Source organism: Pipistrellus kuhlii, unplaced genomic scaffold, assembly GCF_014108245.1.
Source record: "Pipistrellus kuhlii isolate mPipKuh1 unplaced genomic scaffold, mPipKuh1.p scaffold_m20_p_7, whole genome shotgun sequence".
Classification (NCBI taxonomy): Eukaryota; Metazoa; Chordata; class Mammalia; order Chiroptera; family Vespertilionidae; genus Pipistrellus; species Pipistrellus kuhlii.
This window is the reverse complement of record NW_023425573.1, coordinates 73,346,785-73,374,719: the sequence shown is the minus strand read 5'-3', so window position 1 is coordinate 73,374,719 and position 27,935 is coordinate 73,346,785. Positions and strand designations below refer to the sequence as shown.

The 27,935-nt window shown below is 38.2% G+C and overlaps 1 protein-coding gene and 1 pseudogene across 2 annotated transcripts; one reads left to right on the top strand and one right to left on the bottom strand.

The window, feature by feature from the left end:
- Positions 1-26: 26 nt before the first annotated feature.
- On the bottom strand, positions 27-27,935 carry INSIG2 (insulin induced gene 2). 2 transcript variants are annotated; one of them, XM_036421508.2, is made up of 6 exons: positions 27,868-27,935; positions 18,095-18,483; positions 8,446-8,570; positions 3,517-3,683; positions 3,253-3,352; positions 27-2,187 (listed from the first exon to the last, which is right to left on the bottom strand). In XM_036421508.2, the coding sequence occupies exons 2-6, from the start codon at positions 18,336-18,338 to the stop codon at positions 2,146-2,148; spliced, it is 678 nt and encodes a 225-aa protein (XP_036277401.1). In that variant the 5' UTR covers positions 18,339-18,483; positions 27,868-27,935; the 3' UTR covers positions 27-2,145. The 2 variants fall into 2 exon arrangements, with proteins under 2 accessions (XP_036277401.1, XP_036277402.1); XM_036421509.2 differs by lacking the exon at positions 27,868-27,935 and adding an exon at positions 27,672-27,693.
- On the top strand, positions 10,693-10,790 carry LOC118710066 (annotated as a pseudogene).

The window sequence follows — 27,935 nt, the reverse complement described above, 5'->3', positions numbered from 1 at the left end:
AAAAAAAGAAAGCACTGCAAATATAACAATGTTAAAAAATGTTTACTACTTACTTTTATTGCAAAAAGAAGATGTAATTTATCTAAATACTTATCAAAATTTCAAATCAATTTTACTTTTGTCATATTTTTCATATTTTCTAGATGATTTGAAAATAATTTAAGAACACCAAAATGACATCATTCAATTACTGTAAAATTAAACTTAATTTCCTTTCATCATATCTTAGTAAAATCAACCATACATCTTAATTTTACTAAATTAATCCTCAGTACTATATTCTATGACTTAACACAAGAAAGAAAAAAAGACTCTTAACCGAGAATATAATTATGTATTTAATACATCTTGCTTTTAACAGCAATTTTCAAAGTAAACACATAATAGACCTTATAACTTATTAAAGATTTATAGTGCTTACAAAGTTGATTCTAAAAATATACTTTTTTTATTCTAAATGAATAACATTATCTGGAATATAGAATAATAAATTATAGTAGTATGTTAACCACCACTATAGTTAAGATTGTTTACATTTATTCAATATCAAATCCTCTTAGGATTTTAACACTTTCAGCCTTAAAATGTAAAAAGCATATTAAAATTTGGCATATAATATCTCAGTCTGACAGCAATGGTTTTATATCCATTTTTTTTTTTATTTCTAGTTAACATGTCAAAAGAGCATGGGCACATGCACATCCATATATGTACATACACACATTCTCTCTCTCTCAGTACAGCACATTCGCACACACACAAACGCAGAGTAAGCAGAAGATTTCATTCACCCTTGTGTATCAGAAAACTGCCATTAATTTCAAAACTAAAAATTGAGGGAAATATATTCAAGCCATATTTAAATGATGCTAGCTGTGTTAAAAAAAATATATATATATGCACAAAACTGTTATCAAGATTTCTAACATGCATAATATGCCATCTCAATACATTCTTAAACAGGTTTGAATTATTCACTAATGGGCATATGAGTAGATAGGAAATTATGTGCCCATCCATTCCCTAGATGACATTCCTCTGACAATGGCCCAGCACAAAGTAAGTGGTTTATTTTATACAGCCCAATAGATTATGGAACCTAAGAATGAACCCAAAAGAATAAGAAACTTCATTTAGATCTGTTTGGGATTTCTTAGGTGTTCCATGTGCAAAAGCAGCAGGATTCTATATTGCGAATGACAGTTAATATTACTCAACACTTTGTGGCATTTTGTATTTCTATAACGTACATTTATTCTAGGTAAATTCCCCAATGGCCTTACTTTTAATTACATATACACTTAGGTTTGGAGGAAAAAAAATTAATTCTGATAGCCTTTTCTGCTCATCACTTTTACTGCCAGTAAAATCTGCCAAAACAGAAAATTACTCTTTGGATTCTCTCCAGTAATACAGGTTTGAAAAATGTACTATGGAAGTTCATCTTCATTATATATTAAAAAAATCCTAAGTTCTCTGAAATGACATTAAAATACAGGGTTGGGCAAAAGTAGGTTTACAGTTGTATGTGAAATAGTTTATTCCTAGATTATTATTTATCAATTATTGTATTATTTTCCATATGAACAACTGTAAACCTACTTTTGTCCCACTGTATAGAAAGTAACTACACATTAGGACGCCCATAACTCAAACTGCTGTAATTAGAAAAATAAACAGGAACAATAGTAAGAGGAAGAGAATATACCAGTTTTCCATTTGTTTTTTGGCTTTCTTCTTATTTTATTACACTAAGTTTATAATTGTTCAAAGCATTCTTATACTCTGCATGACAGTAAGAGAATATTTTGGCACATCAACATTGTGATACAATATATGGTATATTTAAAAAATTAATTTAAAAATTTAATCTATTAATCAACATTTTTAATGTAGTGCATATATATCTTACAATTATTTAAGTCAAATACACAAGGTTTGTAGCTGATTTACAGAGGAAGCAATCACAGATTGCAGGAATATATGTGTGTGTATATATATACATGTATATACATATATATATATGACAATCACAGTAAAAACTGCATCCTGGCAATTTTATAGTCCGTAGTTTCATTGGTATATCTATCATTTACATGCCCTTTTCATCTTGTTTTTCTATACAAAAAATATATTTTTGCCTCTTCATTCCTGATGAGATTTTTCTGCGATCACTTTGCATTCATACTGCAAAATTGAAAAAGTTAAAAGATTAAAATGTAAAGGTTTATTTTGAAAAGCAACTTAAACAATCTAAAAATTAATTCTTTATTAATCTATGCACATTTTATTCCTCAAAGAATCTCAGAGTTAGACAACTATTAGGATTAAATTGCAAATGTGATAGGGGGAAAACTTCACATTCTAGAAGTGGAGGCACAGCCAAAAGCAGAGGAAAGATGAGGTTTTCTTATTACAAGCAAATAAGGACAGTATATGATTTAGATGAGTCCTAGAATATGAAAGAAAGCAAACGAGGTTTGTTTGAGTGCATAGTATAATAAGATGAACCAGCAAAGGAAAGGTCACAAACTTAAGGATAAGATTGACACTTTTGAATTAAGGTAATATTTCTTTCAAATCACTTTACAATTTAAAGAAAAATATATTACATTAGCAAAAACTTCTAGTCAAAACAATACCAGTATTTTAAAAGTACAATTATAAAAATGTACACTCACAATTCAAAATAAAGGAAACCAATGCACTTAGAATAATTGGGTAGATTATCAAAGAGACAGCTTCACAAACCACTCAATTCTCCTACTGATTAAAGTAGCAACCATTTGGTGAAACTGGTATGGTCTATAAATGTTACTCCAGGACCCTTGCCACATATGACTGGGGTTATCAACAATGTCCCTCCCTTCTTAACTAAAATGATCAAACATCTTGATTTGCTGAAGCTAATTCTAATGTGTCATTGTAGCAATGTCATTATTAATAAAACCTCTTTTCACTGTTAAAAGTGTTCCTTTTTGAAGAGCAGAAACCTACAAATTAATTTACAAAAAGGGTGGAAGATAAATCAGATCACCATAACACATTTTAGCTTTCCTATCCATCTTTGCTTCAACTTTTAATATTCTTATGATTAAATTCTTCCAAATGATTTATTTCAATGGCATCACAGAGAGAAATCAAAGAATGCTGTCTTCACAAATTGCTTTCCCTTAAAAAAGGAATGTCATTTGGAGAAAACTTATCTTACATCTCAATAACACAAAAGTGATTAAATAAGCAGGAGCTTACCATTGCCAGTTGTCGACCAATATTTCCCATTGTTATGCCTCCAGCAAAAAATATACATGGTAACCAAGAGCGAACATAGAGAAAATCTGGAGAAGTATATCTAAAATAATAGAAATGTTTTTAATGGTACAATACTTATTTAAATAATTATAATAGAAATAAATTGCTCTTCAGATTAACATGGCTAACCCAATTTTAAATCTCAATCTGAATTCAGTTGTCATTTATCTATTTTAGCAAACAAGCACCAAAAAGAACACTTACTGATAAACACCATTATAGACGAGCAGTTGAGTGACCAAGGTTGCCAAGAAAGCAATTCCTACTCCGAGGCCAAAACCAGTTCGAGATCTATCAAAAGTCCACCACAGTCCAATGGAGAGAGCAGCCAGTGTGAGAGACAACTGTATGTTGTTATCAAAGTCCACTTTCTGAGATCAGTGTTAAAGAATCATCTTAAAACTTATAACAAATAATACATCTGTTCATTTTTCTAAAATCAGATGTGCTACTATTAAAAAGGGAATTGCTTATTCTGCAGTGCATTCAGTCTTTTAATACAATGGATGAGATTAGATGGGATTAAAATTATCTCTGTTATTTACTAAAGACACATAGAAGGCATAATATTTCAATTAATACTACCAACCTGTAATTCCTAAAAACAAACAAACAAACAAACAAACACTTTATATACATTACCAATTATAAGATCGGACTCTTTAAATGAGAACTGCTTTCTTTGCTAAAAATGTTAATGGGAAGCCTCAGAACACAAGATTTACTACAGAAACACACTTTTAATAAAAAGAAAACCAATATTACTTCTCAAACAGGTTGAGAGTTAGTTGAGAGTCATACAGGAACTCGAAAATAGAAGAGCTGACAGCTATTTAACAGGGTGCACATTCTCTGCATGATTTACTGGCAGACACATTTTATAATAATGCAGTTCAGAAACAAGAGTACCAAGGACACAGTATCCCTTTCTATTATGTCAACTGTTCTAGTTTTAATTTGTTGAGGATAAAGCCTTGAAGTGAATATTATCTTGCAACCTGCCAAGCTATTTTGGTGCCCGAGACATTCTGGTATAGGACAGTTAGCACAAATGATATTTTATTTCCATCACCTACTTAAGCATCAATTCACAAATGTACAGCCCTTTTCTATTCTAAAATCTCTGAGCAAAACGCAGCTTTACACATTCAATTTTCCCATTTCTTTGCTAGAGGATTACACTAAACTTTAAGGAATGAATTTCAAGTATTATTAAAAGGACATTATCTATGTCCCAAAGGCCACATCCTGGCTCTATATCCAGCTCTCCAGAGGAGACTACATATCTCACCAAACTCGCCATGCAAGCAACTGGAGAGAAGAAAGCAGAAGTTCAAAAGACGATCTGAAACCATTTCCTATTCCCTTTAACACCCTGCTATTTACCCCCCCTCCCCCACTCCCCCATCCAACCAGCTGGTATCCTGAGCACAGTGTGCTTACTTCTCAGCTGTTAGAGGCCTCTCCTTCGAGGTCACTTCCTGTTGAGGCTAGATTTATCAAGAAACCTCGAGTAGCGTATGCTTTCTGAAAAAGTTTTGCTTATTCTTTAGCAGTCTTAATACCTCAAACTCCATGAAGGAAGCTTGTGAGCTCTGACTTCTCTATGCAAAAACATTCTTGTGAAGAGTAGACTTTGACATTAACTGAGTTCTGTCTTGCTAACTAAGTTTTAAACTTCATTAAGAACCAAAACAAAGTAAGGAGGCTTCTATGGTAAACAGGTAAAACATCAACCTTAATAACAGTACCATGTGATTTTATGAAGTCAAATTAATTTAAGTCTATGCTATAAATATGTGCTTAAAGGAGGTCCACCTAAGACTGCCATATTTAAGTATTTGATTGAGAGAGAAAGACCAAAGCAAAAAATTTAAATTAGATATATATACGTTTTTAAATTCTAGGAAAAGGCTATTTAAATTTCTCAACTTAAAAGTAGTTGAACTGAGATGAAAAGGTTTAGTCCACCATATACAGAGCATTTACACACTTGTGGAGATGCTGATAGAATGAGCATCCCCAGATTGGAGTCAGGATCTCTGGGGCCTGGTCTCAGCTGTAGGACAGACTTAGAGTATGGAAGACTTGGCACAGCATCTAACCTCGCCAGCTTTCACTTGTGTTATCTTAATACAGAAAATGTGAAACTAGGTAATTTCTAAGTTTTCTTCTAGATACAATATTCCATGAGTCTATCTTTTTAAACCCTCCTAATCATTGGGTTTGTTTGCTATAAAATCTTAAATGTCAAAAATTTTCCCCAAACAAAAAATGTTGGGAAATTTTTTAATACAAAAGGAAATGGAAAACCAATATAATATAACAGCCCACTGACAGCCTTCCAAACTCACAGATCTCCAAGGGCCAGAACACTGGGAACAGAAAGGCAGGTGCAATGTGTTTTTAGTTTAGAGGACCCTGCTCTTTTCTTGGTTCCTCTTCCCAAGCTTCTCCAAAACACCTCAATACTTTCTGCAAATGGCATAGCAATCTCACTGCCACATGACCACCCTCTCTCCAAACAACTACCAGCCCTAAGCCCAATGCAGTTACCAGAGGAAATGGTGGGCAGCGTGAGCCACACTCCCCGCTCTTCCCAATACCACAGGCTCCACCACAACCATCCTGCAAGCAACATCTTCTAAAAGAGGAAGACTCCACTAGCATTTCCCAGACCCTCTTCTACAAAGGGAAGTTGGGGTAGGCAGAAGAAAGGAGGGAGGATGACAGAATGAAAGCCTTAAGAGGGCAAAAACTTTTTCTCTGGGGGTAGACATTTTTTTCTGAGTGGTAGAAGGGAAAAAGGGAAATACTATTGATAAGTGTACCGGTTAATAATGTGGATTTTGTAATCAAAGAAAAAAAGATAATTTCAAGAGAAACATCAAAAGTGCTTTATTCAAAGTAATGTCCATCACTCACTACACATTTTCCCCATCTTTCAGGTAATTTGTGAATACTGTCCCAGTAGAACTTTTCTTGTTTTGAGGCAAACCATGCAGATACCCAATTTTCCACTTCTTTGTACATTTTGAAGTGCTGCTCAGAAAGTGCACATGCCATCGATCAAACAAGTGGTCATCTGAAAGAGCAAGGTCTGGTGAATATAGCAGGTGGGTTAATACTTTCCAGGCAAGATCTTTTAACGTGTCTTTAACTGGTTTTGAAGTGTGTGATGGTGCGTCATCATAAAGCAAAATTACTTTTCCATGTCTTCTAGTACATTCTGGTCATTTCACAATCAAAGCATGGTTCAAATTGATTATTTGCTGTGGATAGTGATCAGTAGTAATGGTTTCACCTGGTTTTAGAAGCTCATAATACACCACATCTTCCTGATCCCACCAAACGCAGAGCATTGTCTTCTTTCCAAAGCAATTTGGCCTTGCAGTCAATGTTGGTGGTTGACCTGGATCAACCCATGATTCTGTGCATTTGGAATTCTCAAAATAAATCCACTTTTTTTTTCTTTTTTTAAATATATTTTATTGATTTTGTACAGAGAGGAAGGGAGAGAGATAGAGAGTTAGAAACATTGATGAAAGAGAGTCATCCATCAGCTGCCTCTTGCACACCCCCTACTGGGGATTTGCCCGCAACCAAGGTACATGCCCTTGACCGGAATCGAACCCGGGACCCTTCAGTCCCGCCAAGCCGACGCTCTATCCATTGAGCCAAACGGGTCTCGGCAAAATAAATCCACTTTTCATCGCCAGTCACAATTCAATGCAAAAAAAGACTTTCTTTCATGTTGCTGAAGCAACATTTAACTGATGACTTTTTGGCTTTCCATTTGTCTTTTCTTCAGTTGATGTGGCACCCATTTTAATGCTTGTAATTGTTGGTCTCCAAACTTTTTCGGTTGACCTGTACATTCTTTGTCTTTCACATGGAAATCATCACTTTTAAAGCATTTAAACCAGCATTCAGAAGTATTTTGAGATAGAGCATGTTCACCATAAGCTGAAGTATATATACGATAACTTTTTCTTCAAAATAAAGTAATGAATTAAAACTTCCTGCAAATGCTCTTTTTTTAGCATGGAATTAGACATTTTTAAGCATAAAAATATCTCTGATGTTAACAACTTCAACAAATTTGACATGAAGTTTTGAAGCTTGTTGTCAATACAACAAAATAGCATACGTATCAAATAGCATATATATCAACATATGTGTAACTCCATCTATTGAAAAAATTCCGCATTATTAACTGGTACATCTAGTAGAAGCTATTTGTCCTTCTAGCTAGGACATTATAAAATGATCATTAATCACTAAATGAAATGTCAGAATTCTTAAATAATCAAATTGTAAAAATATATCCCTGGCCTGGCTGGGTGGCTCAATTGGTTGGAGTGTCATCCCATACACCAAAAGGTTGTAGGTTCAATTCCAGTTAGATCACATACCTAAACTGTGGGCTTGATCCCTGGTCTAGGAATGCATGGGAGGCAGCCAATCGATATTTCTCTCACACATTGAGGTTTCTCATTCTCTCCATCCCTTCCCCTCTCTTTAGATCAATAAACATATCCTCAGGTAAGGACTAAGAAAAGAATACACACACACACAAACACACACACATCTCTTCGGGGGGGAAAACATTCTTTTTGACCATGATCTAAGCCGTATTATTTCTATAATGCCACCTTTAAGAACATTTATGTGGTTTGCTGGTGTTTATCAAAACCAATAAATAACAGTCTTTTTTTAAAATTATAGGTTCCTGAAATTTAAAACAAAAAACCAACACCTGAAGCCACAAGACTTTACTGGCAAACCTTAAATGAAAAAAGAGGAAAGGGATCCTTTGAAAATTTACCTGTTTTAATCCTAGATTTACCAAAACTATATGTAAGTAATTTAGTAACCTAACTTAAGAAAAACATGTAAAAGTTTTAAACATGAAAATTTTCTAAGTTATATGGAAAGAATGGGACTTAAATGAAAGGCTAAATCCCACACATATAGATGCTACTGTGATGTTTTGACAATACGAAGCACATTCTTTTTATGACTCAGTGGGCATATCACAATTTGACAACAGTGAAGTTGCAAGGGGCCTTAACCTTTGGTTTGTAGGGAGCTGCTTTGTTATTATGCATTTCATTACGGCAAAAAGGATACAGCACTGGCATGATTTATACCAACAAAGACGGCTACGCACCGCATTACACTGGACCACTCTCTTTTAAATTTATGTGGTTCTCCTAGATGCCTGTCAATGCAGGGGTATAATAACCCAATCACCGCTGCAAAAAAAAAGAGAAAAAATTATGTTATCTCCAATGTGATACTGGCGAAACTTAAGAGTCACTACAACCACCATAAGCATTTGAAAGATTCTTTAAAAAAGCTCTTCAAGTTACTTAATGTCAATTGCTGATGTTTTAAACCTACCTCCCAAAAGAAAAATAAATGAGACCACCACTGAAACATTATAAATGATTGTAATATAATAGACAAAACACTACTTCAGTCTATGATTCACAATTTAGCAGAATGGACTAGATTCATGCTAATTTTCTAATACTAATGTTTCTGAGACCTGAGAAGCATCAAATAATTTGGCAGCTAAGCAATGTTCTCTCTAAGCTATATTATTACCATGAAACGTTCTATTAAACGCCACAAATCTTCAGAGAAGATAGGAAGTCACCACGTACAACTAGCTCACCATATACACAATATTCTGATGGCTATGGCTGACCCATTCCATAGGTCACCTCTGGCTTCTTGTCTCAGTCTGCTGCATCTACCGTTGATCTCACACTCCCTTCCACCCTGGCCCTCTAATGAGACTCTAGGTCTTGTTGGCAAAGCAGAATAACTCAAAGAAATCTACATATAAGACTCATTCTGCACATAAGAAAAATGGAGGAAACATAAAAATTACATATTTTTGGCAAAACTTTAAATTCACTACTAAAATATATAATTTTAGTACACTTCTTTTGTAAAACATCCTTGATTGCTAACTGTGTAATTAATAAATATATGTAAAATGTCCACAGTTGAGTATCAAAATATTCTCACACAATTTTTAACTTACTTGTTAAACCTCAACTAATTATTCATTTAGTTGAAGATTTGAAATGCTTAGTCATAAAAAAAAAGACTTTTAATGAACCCAAACTTTCTTTAACAAATTATAAGGAAAATGTATTTCTACCGATTAAAGTTACAAAAACAAAACTACTAGCTATTTCCTGTTAATCTTCCTAAAATCAGAATGCTAGTGCTTGCTAGGAAACAAAGACACAACTGTCACCATCAGTTGAAGAGCATGTTTAAAATGTCTTATACTACCTTTGGCTTAGCATGAAACTGTTGTACCAAAATCTCCATCCCCGAGGGTTGGAAGCTCTCCCTAGCCTGGTTGTGGCTACCTATACCTCACAAAAGATGCATTCGATCTTCAAGGAAAATGGAAATCAATTAGTTTCAAAACTCACAGGCCAGCAGAGCAGTAGAGCAGCATGAAGAAAAGGCTGCAATAATGCATGCATTTTCTAACCCACAAAACACTTAAAGGTTCCCTTTGAGGTAGGCCACCGGTTGACAAACTGCGGCTTGCGATCCACATGTGGCTCTTTGGCTCCTTGAGTTTTTAGCAAAGGTCAGCTTAGGAGTACCCTAACTATGTACCTACTATATAGTTTAAGTTTAAAAAAAATTGGCTCTCAAAAGAAATTTCTATTGTTGTACTGTTGATATTTGGCTCTGTTGACTAATGAGTTTGCCGACCACTGAGTTAGACATTTGCTGATTATAGATGGTTCATAGACCATCAACAGATTAGCAACAAACTTCAGTAATGCAGAGGTGCAAAAACTTCTAGTAAATTTAAAGGTTTTATATTATAACTGGGCCTTGAATACTGTCACTTCATTCACTGCCATTTCACTGTAACATTATAGAAGCTTAAACTCTTGTTTACATCAATTAGCCTATGATAGACTGAATTTGTTGTCTGTCATTCAATTAAAGTTGCAGAACTTATGAGGACTTCAAATGAGAACTTACTATATATTCTTATTTAAAAGGCTAGGCTATAAAATCCTATAATATTTTCAAATTGACAGCATTTTCAAGTTTTTACAAATTTAAAATGGCAGTAAGTATGCCTAAGAGTTGAAATGTATCTAAATGAATATTATCTTCTTTTTTTCCTTAAGGGGTCATGAAATTAACAGTTCAGATGTTACTCCTCACTCTCATTTTTGCTCTTTCTCCTCTCTTTGCCTATTGTTAAGTAAAATCAACTAAGATTAGGCATTCCAAGTCAATTTTCCTCAGCAACTGATGCCATAGGTAAAGAATTATCACACAGAGAAGACAGATATAAGTGCAAAGATATAAATAAATAGATTAATCGCTTCTCGGCCTTTTGGCTAAGATCAAGTGTAGTATCTGTTCTTATCAGTTTAATAAATAGATTATATTTTTATGCATGTGATGTCAGATTCACAAGTGAGAGAGAATTGGGGAGAGAGAGCAAAAACACAAAAGGAATTTAAACCACCATGCTGCCAACCTTGGGACCTGGCAGTACAAATCAAATCCATTGAGTATGCATGGTTTTCCATTGCTCACTGAGAGGGAGAATTCAGGGAAGCTTGTCACTTCCCATTACATATCTTCTTTCTTCCCTTTAAATAAAGGCATGGCAGAGTCTGATAGCAATGGCTACAGCACAGTGAACCTCACTGTGTAAGAGCTCTGCAAAGGTACATCTGGTCTTCTTTCCCTCTTTCTCTACTTTCTTATTTCAACAAAAACTATTTTATAAATATGATTATGTAAAATCATAGGCAAACAAGTCCTGGTTAACCAGATGGTTCTCTAATGCAAACCCTATTTCTTGAGATAGCAGGATGCCTCATTGTATTGGACTTTGCTTTATTGAGCTTTGGAGATTTTTTTTTTCCCATTGAAGGTAAGACCCTCCACCAGCAGAAAAAAGATTATAACTCACCTCAAGCAAAAATGATGTTTAGCATTTTTTAGTAATAAAGCATTTTAATTAAGGTATGTATATTGTTATTGTAGATATAATGCTGTTACACACTTAATAGAGTAATGTATAACATAAACATAACTTTTATATGGACTGGGAAACCCAAAAATTGATGTAACTTGCTTTATTGCAATATTTGCTTTATTTTGGTAATTTGGAACCAAACCTGCAAATCTCCAATGTATGTCTATATATTTATTTCCCAGTGACTAGTTATAGCCTATCAAGACTATAAACAAAAAGAGTTTGTAAAACACCAATATTATCATCACTTTTACATGGTAATGTGTTTAATGCAGTGATACATTAAAAGGAATAGTTAAATCAGACATTTTTCAAAGAAATGGGGCTAAAAAAAAAAAAAGAAAACCACTGATATACTTTCATGGAAAATGATTATAGGATAGGCAATGTTTTCATGGAACAAATAAGCTCCTACACTGAATCTGGTTCTTGGTATTTGCTGGGGATTTAAAAAGAAAAGAAAAAAGAGGAGAACCAAGATGGCAGTGTACACAAACACCTGTACTCTCCGCCTCCCATAACTACATCAAAATTACAACTAAAATGCAGTACAATCATCACTCAGAACTGCCTGAAACATGGCTGAATGGAAGTCCTGCAACTAGAGAAGTGAAGAAAGCACATTGAGACTGGTAGGAGGGGCAAAGGCATGGACTAGGCTGGTCTGACACCTATATGTGGAGTTTTTTCATGGGAGGGATATCTCTAAGGCCTCCCATAAGAAGCAGGGGGTCCCAGCCACAAACCAGACCCCCATCCCAGGGTTCCACAGCTAGGAAGAGAAGTCCCATAACTTTGAGCTATAAAAACCAGTGGGGATGGTGGCTGAGTGACATGGTGGCTGAGTGACATGGAGGCTGCTGGAGTCACAGGTGCTCCTCTTAAAGGGCCCACACACAAACTTACATGGTCTCACTTCCTCTGAGCTCCAGTGCCAGATGGCAGCATTGGGGGGAATCCAAGGACATCCGGGGAAGAACTAGACTGCCTGGTATAGGAGGAGGAACTCAGGATGGCTTTCTCCCAGACAGGGGTGCTTACAGGGGTCATTGTTACTATGCTGGGAGCTCCCTGTTGCAGAGCTGACTAGCAGCCACATCTGAGTTTCCATCAGTATGACCCACACTGTTCCCTCTGCCCTGGTGATTCCCTAAGATGCTGCCCCATCCAATTTACAGCCTCACCCAAGCTGTTTGTAGCTGCTTTGTTATATGAATGGCCTGTCCTAGCACAGGCTTCAGACTTTGCTAAAATCTCTTAAACAAGCAGCAGCTGGAGTCAACATGTCTCAAACCAACCAATAAAAGGCCCAATACTTGGCTCCAGCACCAGCCTGCCTTGATTCACAGCCAAGCCTCACCTGGGCACTTCCTAGCCCAATACAAGTAGCACCCGTCTGTAGAGCTCTCATAGCTCCTGGTGAGTGGCCCCAGGTATTGGCTGGCTTTGCACCTCCCAGGAGGCCCCTAAGCCAGTGCCACCGGTGGATAGCTTCAGACCATACCAGGCTACAACTCTACACATTCACAAGCAACACACTCAAGGGGCAGACTCAGTGGGCATCAAAGCCATACTAGAGCAAGTCCTGCTCCACAGGGCTGTCTCCTGCACAGCAACTTGGCCTGAGGGTCAATTCCTCCCAGTAAGCCAATAGCAAACAAGGTTAAACTACAAGTCTGTGCACACAGCCCACACAGCCCAGCTCAGGTAACTGGGGAGACTGAGCCACTGGGCCCTACAGGACACTAATACACAAGGCCTCTCTACCAATTCCAGAAAACATAACAGCTCTACCTAATATATAGAAACAAATACAGGAAAGCAGCCAAAATGTGGAGACAAAGAAACATGTTACAAATGAAAGAAATGGAAGCAAGTAAACTATTGAATACAGAGTTCAAAACAATGGTTACAAGGTTACTCAAGGATCTTAATAAGAGCTTCAAAAGACTTAATGAGAGCTTCAAGAGAATAATGAGAACATCAAGGGACTTAGTGAGACTTTCAAGGATCTTAGTGAGAATGTCAAAGACATGAAAAAGAATGAAACAGAAATTAAGCATACATTTACTGAAATAAAGAATTCTTTCATAGGGATTCAACAATAGAAATAAGGATTCTGAAAAGCAAATTAACAATTTGGAATATGAAGGAAAAAAATATCCAATCAGAAGAGCAAAAAAAAAAAAAAGAAGAAAGAAAGAATCCAAAAATATGAAGATAGTGTAAGGAGCCTCTGGGACAACTTTGAACTTAACAACATTTGCATCATGAGGGTGTCAGAAGGAAAAGAGAGAGGAAGATATTGAAAACCTATTTGAAAAAATAACAACCAAAAATTTCCTCTGCCTGGTGAAAGAAATAAACTTACAAGTCCAAGAAGTGCAAAGAGTCCTAAACAAGAGGGACCCAAAGAGAAACACCAACACAAATCATAATTAAATTGCTGAAAGTTAAAGACAAAGAGAGAGACTCTTAAAAGCAGCAAGAGAAAAGCAATTAGTTATCTATAAGGGAGTGCCCACACAACTGTCAGCTGACTACTTACAGAAACTTTGCAAGTCAGAAGGGAGTAGCAAGAAATACTCAAAGTGATGAATAGCAAGGACCTACAACCAAGAATAATCTACCTAGTAATGCTATCATTTAGAATTAAAGGTCAGATAAAGAGCTTCACAGACCAGAAAAACTAAATGAGTTCACACCATCAAACCAGTATTACATGAAATGTTGAAGGGTATTTTTTAAGAAGAGGAAAAAGAATAAGAAGAAATAGATTTCTTAAAATATGAACAATAAAATGGTAATAAATGCGTAACTATCAACAATTAATCTAAAAATTAAAATAAACAAACAAGAAATCTAATGAACAAAATAAACGAATAAGTAGAATTAGAGGCATGGAAACATGGAACAGACTGAGGAATCTCAGAGGGAAGGGGGGTGGGGAGGGCAGGAAGAAAGTAAGCAAAGATCTTATATGCATATAAGCATTACCTATGGACACAGAAAATAGGATGGTGATGGCCTGGGACCGGGCAGGAACTGGCTGAAGGAGGGGCAATGAGGGGTAGAGGGGACATCTGTAATATGCTCAACAATAAAGATTTAAATTTTAAAAAGAAAAGAAAAAGAAGAAAAAAAAACACATTAAGATATGACCACATTCCCAAAGTAACCAAAGCAACAATTAAACACAGTAATGTGTTTAGGGATAGCACTAATAGGGCCAGTGAGGTCTCAGTCTTCTCCTGGCATGTGCTGAGAGGAGGAGAGGTGTCAGGAATGCTAGGGTGGCAGGAAAGCTTCACAGAAGAGGTGATCCTTGAGGCAATAGCATTTTGCAGGTAAATGGTGTGAAAACAGCTTTCTAACCAAAGCATTTGAAAACACAAGTATCACCTGCAAACTATAGAGGTTAGGCAGAAAGGGAGCCCAGCATCCAGAAAGGCTCTGAGGAAGGTAAAAGTAATAAGGGCCATATCATAAGTCTTTACCCTGCAGATATGGGGAACCAGGAAAATAATGTCATCACACCTGTATCCAGGAGGGACTGAGGGATGATACAAAATTAGATACAGAAAAAGAAAAGACCTGAAAATGCCAAGCAGAGTGGTTGAAGGCTTCGCCCAAAAGAGAGAGGAAAGATATAAAACTTGGAAACTGGATGTGCCAGTTAAGAGAGAGAGGCAGGAGACTTGCAGGATTCTCCAGAAATTGGGCAACTGACTGCATGACTAAACAGGAAAGATATGTTTTTTTTCTTTTTAAATTAAACAATTAGTTTCATCAGTATGAACACAATCAGGTAACTTGTGATTTTTGAGTCAACTTCTCTACTTACTTTAACCACATAATTATAGTTGTCTTTTTTCTAGTTATTATTCAAAAAGATTCCTCTATGATCCTCAATAATGTTGAAGAATTTTCTAACTCCAATTCTAACGCACATAAAGAAGTGAATCAACTCCAAACCCTAATCATTATTAAACACTAATCATTATTAAGCAATTTACCAGAGTTCTCTACTAGTTGGCCCTCCAGAAGCACTAGTAGCAATTTCTCAGCCCTATGTGTTATACAGAAAGGTAGAAATAACCAGGGACCCTTCTGCTTACATGTAAAGAATGGAGATTGCAGAGACCCTCATTCTGTGAATACTAGTTGGACAGGAAAATCAAAGGACAATAATCAGGTTTGTTTTTTGTTTTTTTTATTTAAGATAGGGAGAGCTTAGAGAGCTTTGAAAATGCATACCAACACATACACAAAATACATGCATGCTACGTACACATGCAGAGTCATACACATGATATTTCTTACATCATTTACTTTTTCGTAACATTCTTCCTAAAATTGGGGCCAGGAGGAGGCAGCAATTATGTAAGAATTCATTTTCCAATTTTGGCAACTTCTCCAAATCTGATATCTTACCCAACAAAACCAGTTGCAGAGGTGACTGAAATCTACATTTCCTAATGCCTCTGCTTTCTTTTGCCTGGGTGCCTCACAGAATGCACTGTTTTCAGAAGAAACAATTAAGCAAGAAATGCAAATCCCCAAATGAAAAGGTGTGATGTTGAGTTTGTTACTGGCTAGGAAAAGAAAGGAAAGCAGGGACAAAGTGAATGAAATGCAGTATTAACATTTAGAAATTTCCTTCCTAAGTGTGAGTTTGTGGCAGAAGTGCCCCATCACCCTGTTCTCCATAACAGAGATACAATAAAACCTTAGTTAAGTTTTCCTGCCCAAGCCAGAAGGTGCAACACACACCAGTGCATTCCACTCAAGCTTCCCACTGAAGAGGCTGGAGGCTTTGAAAAAGGCACCCAGAGTAGAGGAGGCTTGGGACATTTGACCTAGCTGCACCAGTCACTGGTTCTGCAATCCTGGGTCCCTTAACATCCTCTTATCATTCAGCTTCCTCACCCCCCCAAAATAGGCACAACGCTCCCAAAGTTGGCCTGTTGGTCCTTGGGGTGGAAGCATGTGCCTGGCACATTAGTAGACATTCAGTAACTATTTCCCTCCTCTGATTTCCCACTTGTCTATTCCTAAAAGTCATGTTCTTCCAAGTCACCAAAAGCTTCTGTTGGTGGCCAGACAGCAGTTCCATGATAGTAGAAAATAACAAAGAATTAGTAAAAATTGTTAGGGACATTTTTTCTCTTTTCAGAATTTTTACATGATACAACAGAGAATGATGAAATATAATTTATGCTGTCTTCTCTTTGTTTAAACTATTTTACCTATTCTTTCAGAGAATAATAATAACCCTATGGAAACGAAGAACCATCACCTTTACAACTTCTCTTTTTATGTGAATGCTGTCATAGTGAGATGTCAATAAATTAAGACAAATAAGCCTCACCATGACAACACCCTTCCACTCATGTAATGGAATTATGAAATTGTCTAGTTAGTTTCACCAGGACATTCAAAATGCCTTATACCTAACTTCGTACCCTTCAACCTCCAGTTTTGGATGAAAGTCAAGAAGTATTTATATTACATTGTATTCATGTATATTAAGTATGTGACACCAAGCAGACATTCAAAAAAAGCAATTTTCTCCCTCATCACAATTCCCTTCTATTACATAATTATGGCTTCCATGACCTTATTATATAAAATATTATTAATCTATTAGAATTAGTCATTAGAAAAAGCTAAACAGCTACTCATTATGACAGATCAGCACCATCACTAAGGCTTCTGAAATGCTCCACTTTATCCATTATACACTGTCCACCAAACAAAACATACAACATGAAGCTTTTAACTTGAACAAAACTATTCTGTCAGGTTTTTATCTACTTAAAAAAAAAAAACAAAAAAAACAATAACATACCCTTCAAACCAACAGTGGTGATCATCATCAAAATAACCTAAAATAAGACTTACATGAGATGGGTTGAGATAGGAAAAAAATTAAGAGGTTGAAAGCTCATCCTGAAGGGAATAGGGTTTTTAAGATGACATTTTTAAGACACAGGATAGATAGAAATCAGACCCAAAAAGTGCATATGCTCGATGATTCCTTTTACATTTTATAACAGGCAAAAATAACCTAGTCATGGAAAGATCAGTGGAAGCCTGAGGCTGGGGGTGGGAAGTGACTCCAAGATGGCACAAGAGAATGTGTGGGGAAAGGCAATGTTCTCCACAAATTCAAATAACTGGTAGTTACATGAATGCATGCATTTGTCTAAACTCACCACACTGTTCACTTAAAATGGGTACATTTATTATATTTAAACTAGAGGCCTGGCGCATGAAATTCATGCACAGGTACTGTCCCTAGGCCTGGCCTATGATCAGGGCCATCTTCCCGAGCTGCTCACAGCCAGCCGTGCCCCCTACCACCACCCACCCCCGGTTCCCCATCTGATATAGGGTGATTGGTGCCTGACAACTGGGGGAAGGGACCGAGAGGTTGGCTGTTCCTGCCCACTCCTCCTCCTCCCCCATCCCTCCCTCTCCTCGGGTGGCCATTACGTGACCAGAGACTGCGGCTGGAGAAAGGGACCAAGAAGTGATCAGCGTGCCTCATAGTAACTGGTCCAGCTGTCATTTTGGTAGTTCTGCTATTAGGATCAATTTGCATATTACCCTTTTATTATATAGGATTACACCCCAATAAAGTTGAATTTTTAAAAAATATTGCTCAGACAAAGTCCACACTCATTCATCCCATTTTCTTCCCAAGCGTTACAGAAATACTGCACATACCTGAGGCCGTGCCACAGCACGGCGGCACCCACCATGCTGAGGAAAAGATGCTTGCAATCACATCAGGTGGGAAAAGTGTCACGTTCCTCTGAATCTGAAGTAAGTTTAACACTAATGCCAGAAATACTCCAATGAAAAACAGCACCACTCCTCGAATCATCAAATTTACACTCCAGCTGGTTACAGATGAGATGTAAGGACCATGCTTTTTGGGCCCAGGTGACTCTGTCTCTCCTTCTGCCATGGTTTCATAAATTCAGTACGCCAGCAGGAAAAAAAAAACAACCAAAAAAAAAACTTCCCAGCTGAAACGAATTGTCTGTGAATCAAAGCAGATTGGAGTTTCAACAGAACCACATCTTGCCCTGAAATAGGACCTACCAGAAATCCTGCAAGAGAAAAAAAATTATTATGATCTAATAAATAATTATATAATTGTCCTGATTTCAACAGCAATTAATGTAAAAGGACAAACAATGAAATAACAATATTATGTATTTATTTAAATTATTTACTGAATAAAAAAGGTTTAAAAGACATTTTTATATGAATTAAGTAATTTTTTTATAAAGTACAATACTTAACTAGCATAGAATATATAATGTAAGAGACTTAAAATTAAAATAATAATGACAGCTTGCTCCACATCAGAGAAAATGTTATATGGAATACTTCCATTAGAATCTGGAAGATCAAATCTATTTCTCCTACTTGAATATTTATACTTTACAAAAAATTCACTAACTTATATTTGACAGAAAATGAATACATTCTGACTGAAAATCTTGAACTGTTCACAATAAAATGTGACCTGTTCAAAAGGGCAACCTTCAGTGGGGAACAAAATGACACATCTTAAAGTTTAATGTTTATATATTTGAATTTCTGCACAAAGGTGTCTTAACAAAAGCAGACCACCACTCAGTCACCTACACACACACCAAGCACAGAAACTAGACCTGACCTTTCCCTCCAGAGCCACAGCTTGTCCCACCCCTGCCAGGAACCAATCCACCTTTCTTGCAAGCATGGGAGCTTTGGTGAGAAAGCTGGAGGAGGAAGCAGAAGGAAGGAAACTAAGAAAATGAAGAATGACCTAGATTCTAACGAAGAAGCTAGATTCTAATGAGTTTTATCCACATAGATCCTGACTCCTAAAACCTAGATCTTTGCTTACAATCAGTGTATTTGTTCACTCTAATCAAAGTTATCTTTCCTTTATATTTAAGACAACACTTGAGGCTTTCTATGAACTGCTCTAAGCACCCGACATATGGTCACTCATATAACTCTCACAATAACCTAAAAGGTAAGTACAATTATTATATCCATTTTACAGGTGAGGCAAAAAAGATGGTAAGTGACTTAACCAAGTTTATACCCCTAATAAGAGGGTGAGCTGGAATTCAAATCCATGCCATCTGGCTCCAAACCCTCATCTTAACCATGGTACTCAGCTTCTCAAAGTATTGCATATTCTTCTGTGTTTTCTATATTTTTTAATGGGAAAATACTATACAATTTTTATAACTTACTTTTATTCCATCCAACAATAATATATTCTGGGCATGATCAGAAGTCAGCACATAAATGATGTTTCCTTTGAGTCTCAAAGCAGTTTATTTAAAAGGTTAGGGTGACACTTAAGTAGCTACCTTATAATAATATATATAGCTGCTTTATGGGTTATAAACTTTTTATATGGGTCTTATTCACTACCAAGTCTCCAGTGTGTCTATATACCCAGAAAGGTGCCTGCCTAGCCCACAGTGGGAGCTCTACATATTCATTTTTGTTTAATGAAATTGGGTTAACTCTTTTTGCTTGTTTATTTGTTTATCCTCAACTGAGGATATTTTTTTCCATTGATTTTTGGAGACAGTGGAAGGGGTGGGGAGAGACAGAGAGAGAAGCATCAATGTGAGAGAGACACAATAACTGGTTGCCTCCCGCATTTGTCCCAACTGGGGACAGGGATTGAGCATACAACCGAGGTACGTATCTTTGACGGGACCGAACCTGTGACCCTTTAGTCTGTGGGCCGATGCTTTGACCACTGAGATAAGCCATTTAGGGCTGGATTAACTCCTTTTGAATCAAACTATTAGGTCTAGTAATAATTAATGTCGTTTTCTAATACTTTTTTTAAATCGAATTTATTTAAACAATACAACAAAATTTAATCAACAATATAGTTGCCGTTGTTTTCTACTACTTGTGCCCAACGCTCAGGAAGCATTTTAATCCCTCTGTTGTAAAATTCTTGTGATTTTGATGCAAAAAATTCGGTCAATGCATTTTTGAGGCATTCTTCATTATTAAATTTTTTTCCAAGAAGAAAGTTTTGCAAAGAACGAAACAAATGGTAATCGGAAGGGGCAATATCAGGAGAATGTGCAGGTTGAGGGAGAACTTCCCATTCCAACTGGCACAGTTTTTCAGCAGTGATTCTTGCAGTATGCGGTCGTGTGTTATCGTGGTGAAGAATTACGCCCTTCCGATTAATCAGCGCGGGTTCTTTTTCTCTTAAAGCTTGGGCTAACTTTTCCAATTGGGCACTATACACTGCACTTGTAATGGTTTGGTTAGATGGTAAAAGTTCATAATGAAGAATTCCTTTAAAATTCCACCAAACACACAACATCACTTTTTTCGCATGCAAGTCAGGTTTTGGCGTGGGCTGCGGAGCCTCATTTTTGTCCAACCATTGAGGCCGCCTTTTCAAATTAACATACAGCACCCATTCTTCATCTCCGGTAACAATTTGCTCTAAAAACGGCAAACGTTTTTGACGAGAGAGGAGCGAACTGCAAATTGTGTCTCTTTGATTACGGTTGTTGTCAGTCAACTCATGAGGAACCCATTTTCCAAACTTTTGGACTTTGCCAAGTGCACGCAATTGATTGGAAATTGTTTTTTGTGAACAATTTAAAGTTGTCGCAAGCTCTTGTTGGGTAATTTGAGGATTTTGCACCAAAAGAGCTTGAAGAGCTTCTTGATCAAAATTGGACACACGGCCTCGACCACTCTTGTCATCTAACGAAAAATTTCCTTCGCGAAATTTCTCAAACCAACGCTGGCATTTTCTGGCGCTAACTGCATCTTGACCAAGAGCACTACAGATGTTTTTTGCAGCCTCACTTGCTTTTCTTCCTAATTGGAACTCAAAAAGCATGCAGTGCCGAATATGCTCTTCATCCGCCATCTTCTTAGCCCTAGTTTTGCAACAAAAACCAAACCAAACACAAACTTTTTCAAGCAGAACTTGTTAATTGCACTTCACACGTTCTGTAGATACCACGTGTTTGAAGGTTATGTCAATACAAGTCAACGCCAAGCAAGATTTTAAACGAATGTTTAAAAACGACATTAATTATTACTAGACCCAATACATAGGGTTAAACAGGCCTTTTGAAAGGCAACTGAACAAATTACATAGGGTTAAACAGGCCTTTTGAAAGGCAACTAAACACATAATCATAATTTAAACTATTTAAATTTAAACTCGAGTTTCCAAGTTCCAATTTACCTTTGGAATAAAATTCATGTGTAAACTGAGGGGAAGGATACTGACTTTAGAAATAATCAGCGTGAAAATGAGAGTATTCGTAAGTACCAGCAACTTTCACCACTTACCAGGGTCATGTGATAAGCACAGACAACAGACTTTGTTTATTGAGCCTCTGCCACATCCAAAGCCTGTGCTCAACACTCAAGGGAAGAATTCTGTCCTCAAGCTGGTCCTCACAAATCTTAGTCTGCAGCATAACTTAGTTCTACAGCGTAGAGGACTAGAGCAAACAGTACATGTTACAGCTGATTCAAGGGAAAATAGACTCTAAACACCTGTTGATATTTATTGCCCAGAAATATCCCCTCCTGACCTGGTCTTGCCGACTAGTCCTTGCAGTAGTATGCAGCATGTCCACATGTCATATGTTCTAGTCACAAAATGTTCAGTAGCTACTAAATTCTTCTTCAACTTCATCATCATCATCATCATGACTACTGATATAGTATTCATTTATGAAGGGTCTACTCCATGACACAGAGAAACTCTAATCTTCAAAATAATCCTAAAAGTAGGTGTTACCATCCTCATTTTACAAATGAAGATATTAAGTCAAAGAGATTTAGCAACTTGCTTAGTTAGGGTCACCTATCATACCATATTAGAACTGGAATTTTTCCTTACATCTGACTGATTCCAAAACCCCTTCTCTTTCCTCTAACCTTGAGTCCCATTCTAGCCTAACTCCTCAGGCTTCTCTTTTGGCATCTGAATCTATAGAAGAGGATGACTGAAAAGATGGGTATGAGGCAAGATAGCAAGAAGCTAGGAAAATTCCTTGGCAAGTGGAATGGGGAAACTGAGACAGATGGGTGATTCAAACTGGCCTCATCCAGCATCCTAACCCACCTGTGTCCTCCTCCCTGGCACGACCACTCCGTTAAGCATTAAGTCCTCGGGGTAGTGAAATTCTGATTGTCTCAATAATCTTAGCAGCAAAGCCTTGGGTCTGCTGACCGCGTAGACAGAGTTTTGGTCAAACTAGAGATAATACCTAGGCCTCAGTTGTGTTTCAGCTACAGGCCCAGAAAAGCAGCAAAACCAGATGAAGCTATGCCATGACTGACATTTGGACCAAATGCAATGACTAATGAACCTCTACCCAAGCACTGACCCTAGAGACCAGATCCTGAAAGGACACGACTGGAAAGCTGATAAATATTCTACTGAGATCCTCCCTGAGAACTCCCCTAGAATGCCCACCTTTAGAAAACAGACACAAACCCTTAAGACAAAGAACCTAGTATGCTCTCTCTCTGGAGCATGCCTGAGCCTGCCCCCTCCTTCTTTCCCTCAGGTATGTACCTTTGCTTTCTTCCTCCTAAGCTCCAAGGCCTTTCTGTTGCCTCTATAAGTTGTTTCCTGATCCACACAACCCAGTTATCTCACTTCTTCTACCTCTTTGACTTCCTAAATAAACTTCCTATGCTGGAAGTACATTTAAATGTACTAGATTGAAGAGTAAAACAAATGTTTTAAGGGAAAAAATCATATTGCCAACTTAACATACTGCATTAGACTATTGGTTGGCAAACTCATTAGTCAACAGAGCCAAATATCAACAGTCAGTACAACCTGAAGTTTCTTTTGAGATCCAAATTTTTTAAACTTAAACTTCTTCTAACGTCACTTCTTCAAGAGACTCGCCAGGCCGTGGTATTTTGTGGAAGAGCCACACTCAAAGGGCCAAAGAGCTGCATGTGGCTCGAGAGCCGCAGTTTGTCAACCACGGCACTAGACCAACAGCTGACTCTTCACTTCATAAACTTCCAGTAGATACAGCAAACCCCCACTTTTGCTGTTAGAACAGCTACTAGAGGACAAAGAATATTCAGTGGACTCTTGAACAATGTGGGGGATAGGGGTGCTGATGCCCTTGCAGTTGAAAATCTGTAACTTCTGCCCCTGCCCCAAAAACTTAACTAAATTAATTAGCATAGTATCTTGGAGGGACTTGTTCCAGGACTGCCCAAAGATATCAAAATCCACAGATGTTCAAGCTCCTTATACAAAACTAGAGGCCCAGTGTACAAAATTCATACACGGGGGGGGGGGGGGGGGGGTAGATTCCCTCAGCCCGGCCTGCACCCTCTCACAATCTGGGACCCCTCGGGGGATGTCCGACTGCCAGTTTAGGACTGATGCCACAGAGATCTCTCTGGGATCAGTCCTAAACTGGCAGTCGAACATCCCTCTTGCAATCCAAGACTGCTGGCTCCTTACCGCTCGCCTGCCTGATTGCCCCTAACCACTCTGTCTGCCTGCCTCATCGCCCCAACCATTCTTCCTGCCTACCTCATTGCCCCTAACCACTCTGCCTGCCTGCCTGCCTGCCTGATCGCCCCTAATCACTCACCTGCCTGCCTGATCGTCCTTAACCACCTCTGCCTCGGCCCCCACTGCTTTGGCTTCATCCAGGAGGACAGTCAGAATGATGTCTGGAAGATGGTTCGGCTGTCCGGTCTAATTAGCATATTAAGCTTTTATTATTATAGATGGCATAGAACAATGCATAGTTGGTCCCTACATATGTGGATTCCCAACCATGGATTGGAAATTCATGGTAGGCTGAATTCGTGGATTCAAAAGCAGAAGTACCAAGGACAGTTGTATTTATTGGGGGGTTGGGGAGAATTCCGCATATAAGTGGACCCATGCAGTCCAATCCCATGTTGTTCAAAGTTGATCTGTACGTACATTTTTAACTGCTCTAGTAAATCATTTGTTTATATTCATAATTTTTTTTTTCCAAAAGGGAATGACTGGCAAAGGACGTTTCATGTACAATAAATAATGTTTTTAAGAGAGCAAAATAACTAGTTTTAAAACTTATTTCAGTTGTGGTAGGCCCCATCTCACAGTCACTCCCCAGGGGTTGTCAGAGCTTAAGCATTTGGGACTGGACAATTCCTTGCTGTGTGGACCTGCCCTAAGCATTGCAAAACACTTCCCTGGCTCATGCCCACTAAATGCCACTACATGCTCTCTCCCTAATTTGAGACAATTAAAAATGCCCCTCCACATTTCCACATGCCCCCAGAGAGACAATGCTCTCCCTGAGAGCCGCTGATTGTTGGAGACTCTTTCATTCTCTGTCAAGGCTGCCTTAGACTTTCTAAACTGTTTACCTTACGCTACCACAGCTGTTTATTCAAGCTTTCCTGGTAGTGCTGGTTTATAGCTTCCTATTTCACCCCAATAGTTCTCTTTAAAAATAACATGACATTTGTTTGATGTTTATTTGAATGAGTTTTTTAAGCTAATTTTTACAAGTCCAAAAATCTAAATTTGTGACTACATAATAATACAATAGTACATATTTACTATAGGCAAAAATAAAAGTTAAAGTGCTTGAGAATCACAGTATCCTAAAATTTAAAAAATGGCAGGGAAATTGGAGATCATCTCTTCCCAGGGATATGTGAACCTAATGCAAAAAAAATAAAAAAAAGTGTGCATATGTGTATTTTCTGGGAAGAGAGTTCCACAGTGTACATCAAGTACTCAAAATGTCCACGAACCAAAAAAAGTTAAGAGGCAGTGAGTGATCTAGCTGTTCTCTCCTCTTACTGGAGAAGCAAATGACACCCAGTGTGGGCAAGTGAAGTGCAAGATCAAGACTGTTCCCATGGCCGGGACCGGTTTGGCTCAATGGATAGAGCGTCGGCTTGGGGACTGAAGGGTCCTGGGTTCGATTCCAGTCAAGGGCATGTACCTTGGTTGCGGGCATTCTAGTAAGTGGGGGGTGTGCAGGAGGCAGCTGATCGATGACTCTCTCTCTCATTGATGTTTCTGGCTCTCTATCTCTCTCCCTTTCTCTCTGTATAAAAATCAATAAAATATATTTTAAAAAAAAAAGACTGTTCCCCTGGATCCTGCTACCATAAACACGTAAAGTGAACTCGTGGAAATGGCCAGACTCTTCAAAGCATAAGAAATTCCACTAGACCATTCATTCCCTACTGTGGAACACTTAAAATTACTAAAAAGGCATTTGATTATAATATTAACCATACACTAGGGGAATGGGTTGTTTTAAAGTGAAAGCTCATGTAATAAGTATCCCCAGCACTTCTCAGTTCACTCCAAGGCCTCCATCTACAAACGCTATACACGAATAACTAAGTGCCACAGAAGATACATTTCTTAGAGTCATGTTGATAAACTGTTAATACCAAAATAAGCTTTTTATTTCAACAACTGACAAAGAAAAAAACTTCCAAAGGACATGAACAACATAATGCAAATATTTTTGGATAGATAAATAACAAGTCATCAAAACTGAAAAGACATACGACTACCTGTTAGTGGATTAATATTACTTCTAGATGAATAAAAGAGGATTAGAAGTGATCCTGGGCTTTGTGAACGAAAATCAAAGTTGATTATTTGCCACTGAAACAGTTTCGGGCAATAGGCAACTGAAAACACACACACAAATAAAATCTCCTAGAGACCTTAAGAGCCATTTTCATTCTCACAATTACAACCAAACAAGGCCATTCATCACCCAATCAGACAGCATGTTTGCTTCCTCTGATTAACCTGTGGCTTCAGGTGCTTAGGTCACACAGGCTACTAAATAATAAACTCAATTATAATACCTCCTCACATCTTTGTTATTCATCTGTTCTCTTACTTAGAATGGCATTCTCAACATAGAATAAACATTTACATTAAGAAAAACACACTTAAATCAATGAAAAAGTTTAACTCTCCTTAAATATAAGCACACACTTATATTTAAATATAAATATAAGAGTCATTAGCTGAAGTCTTCCAGGAAGAAAACCATTTGCCTTGAAAACACTTAGAAACTCACCTTTCCTCTCAACATTAAAACCCAAACACAGGAACTATTAAGCAAGCAGCATTCACATCCCATTACTGCTTTTAAATGTCAAATCTCAGTCTCTAAAAAGGCCTGCTGATTATAATGTTCTAATAACAATAAACACAAGTTGTCCTTAAACTACTGAATCACGTTGTATCCTTTCCTTTTCAGCCCACCATATGGAACAGCAACAGTTGTCAGTTTAAAAAGAATCAACCTGTACCCAAATGTACAAGATTCACAGCTTGGTCACTTTATATCAGATATCTACTGGGAACTCGAACAAAACACACTACACAACACAAAGTCCAGAAAATAGAAAGAATAATGGCTACTTTTTCTTCTGTGGGAACCCCATTAGCGGCCGAACTCTCTTCGTTCATTTTCACAAAGTGGTTTGCTATCAAGGCCAAACCCAGAAGCCGGAGAACACAGTCTAGCCTCGGCTTGGCCGCCTTCATTCCTCCTGCACCCAGGACGGGGGAGTCTCTTCCGAGCAATCCTCCGCTGCCCTGCAGTGTTGATCCTGGCCAGTTACCGCTGCCAAGTCCATCCATTCCTTCCAAAGCATTTCTTCATCAAGCCTACACCACAGCAAGCTCTTCAAGGTATATTTTCCTAGACTATCTGGCTAACACCATACTTCAGTAACTTTTTGTTCCAACACTAACAGGACGTGGGTCCTGGTCACTTTTTTAGCACCACCTCCCTGCCCCCCGTCATCCACACCGCTTTCCTTTTCCGGATTGCTAAACCCCATTGACCAACTCTTACACCCCGCGGTGAGAGTTACCACCAACGACTTCCAGGTCTGGACAAGAGTTCTCTGGCATACCCACACACCATCTCCAAAGGCTTCCGATTCCAGCCCAGATGCTCAAGTCCCACTCCTCCATCCAAATCAACACAGCTTCTTGTGACTTCTACACTTCCTGCCATGCCCACCTTTTGGGACCCACCACCCTCCCACGCCTGGGTCTCCGTGGTTACAAGCCTCCCCAATCCTGACAGCTCCATGCTGGACAGCTCGCCGACCTCCGCCCCCGTCGGCTCTCCAGGGTCGCCTGTCCCGCCGTCCTCCAGCCTTCTTCCCTCTCGAACAGTCTCCCAGTGTCAGGAGGGCCTCGGCCTCTCCTAAGACCCCTCCGCGACCCCGCCGTCCCCTTCCGGACCTCGCCAACCCTTCTTCAGGTGAGCGGAACCCCTCGCCCTTCAGGCCCCATCCGCAGTCCTGGCTCCCGCACTTGCCGGCAGGGTTCCTAGGATGCAGAATCACCAGCACTTCCTCTTCCCGAAGGCCACCCACTTCCTCAGACCACTTTCCTCAGCACCGAGGCACGGGCGCTTCGCAGGGGGACCCCAACTCACCCCCGCCTCCGCCATCTTCTGGGACGGCCCCGCCCCCCTCCGCCTCTTCCTTTTCCCCTCCCACAACT

Bases quoted from the DNA above. Each gene is read 5' to 3' on its own strand.
- INSIG2 (XM_036421508.2), bottom strand. From the start codon at position 18,338: ATGGCAGAAGGAGAGACAGAGTCACCTGGGCCCAAAAAGCATGGTCCT. The intron at 3,684-8,445 runs GTATCCTTTTTG...CACTGATCTCAG, and splicing joins GTATAAATCATGCCAGTGCT to AAAGTGGACTTTGATAACAA. The intron at 2,188-3,252 runs GTAAGCTCCTGC...TCAATTTTGCAG, and splicing joins TTGGTCGACAACTGGCAATG to TATGAATGCAAAGTGATCGC.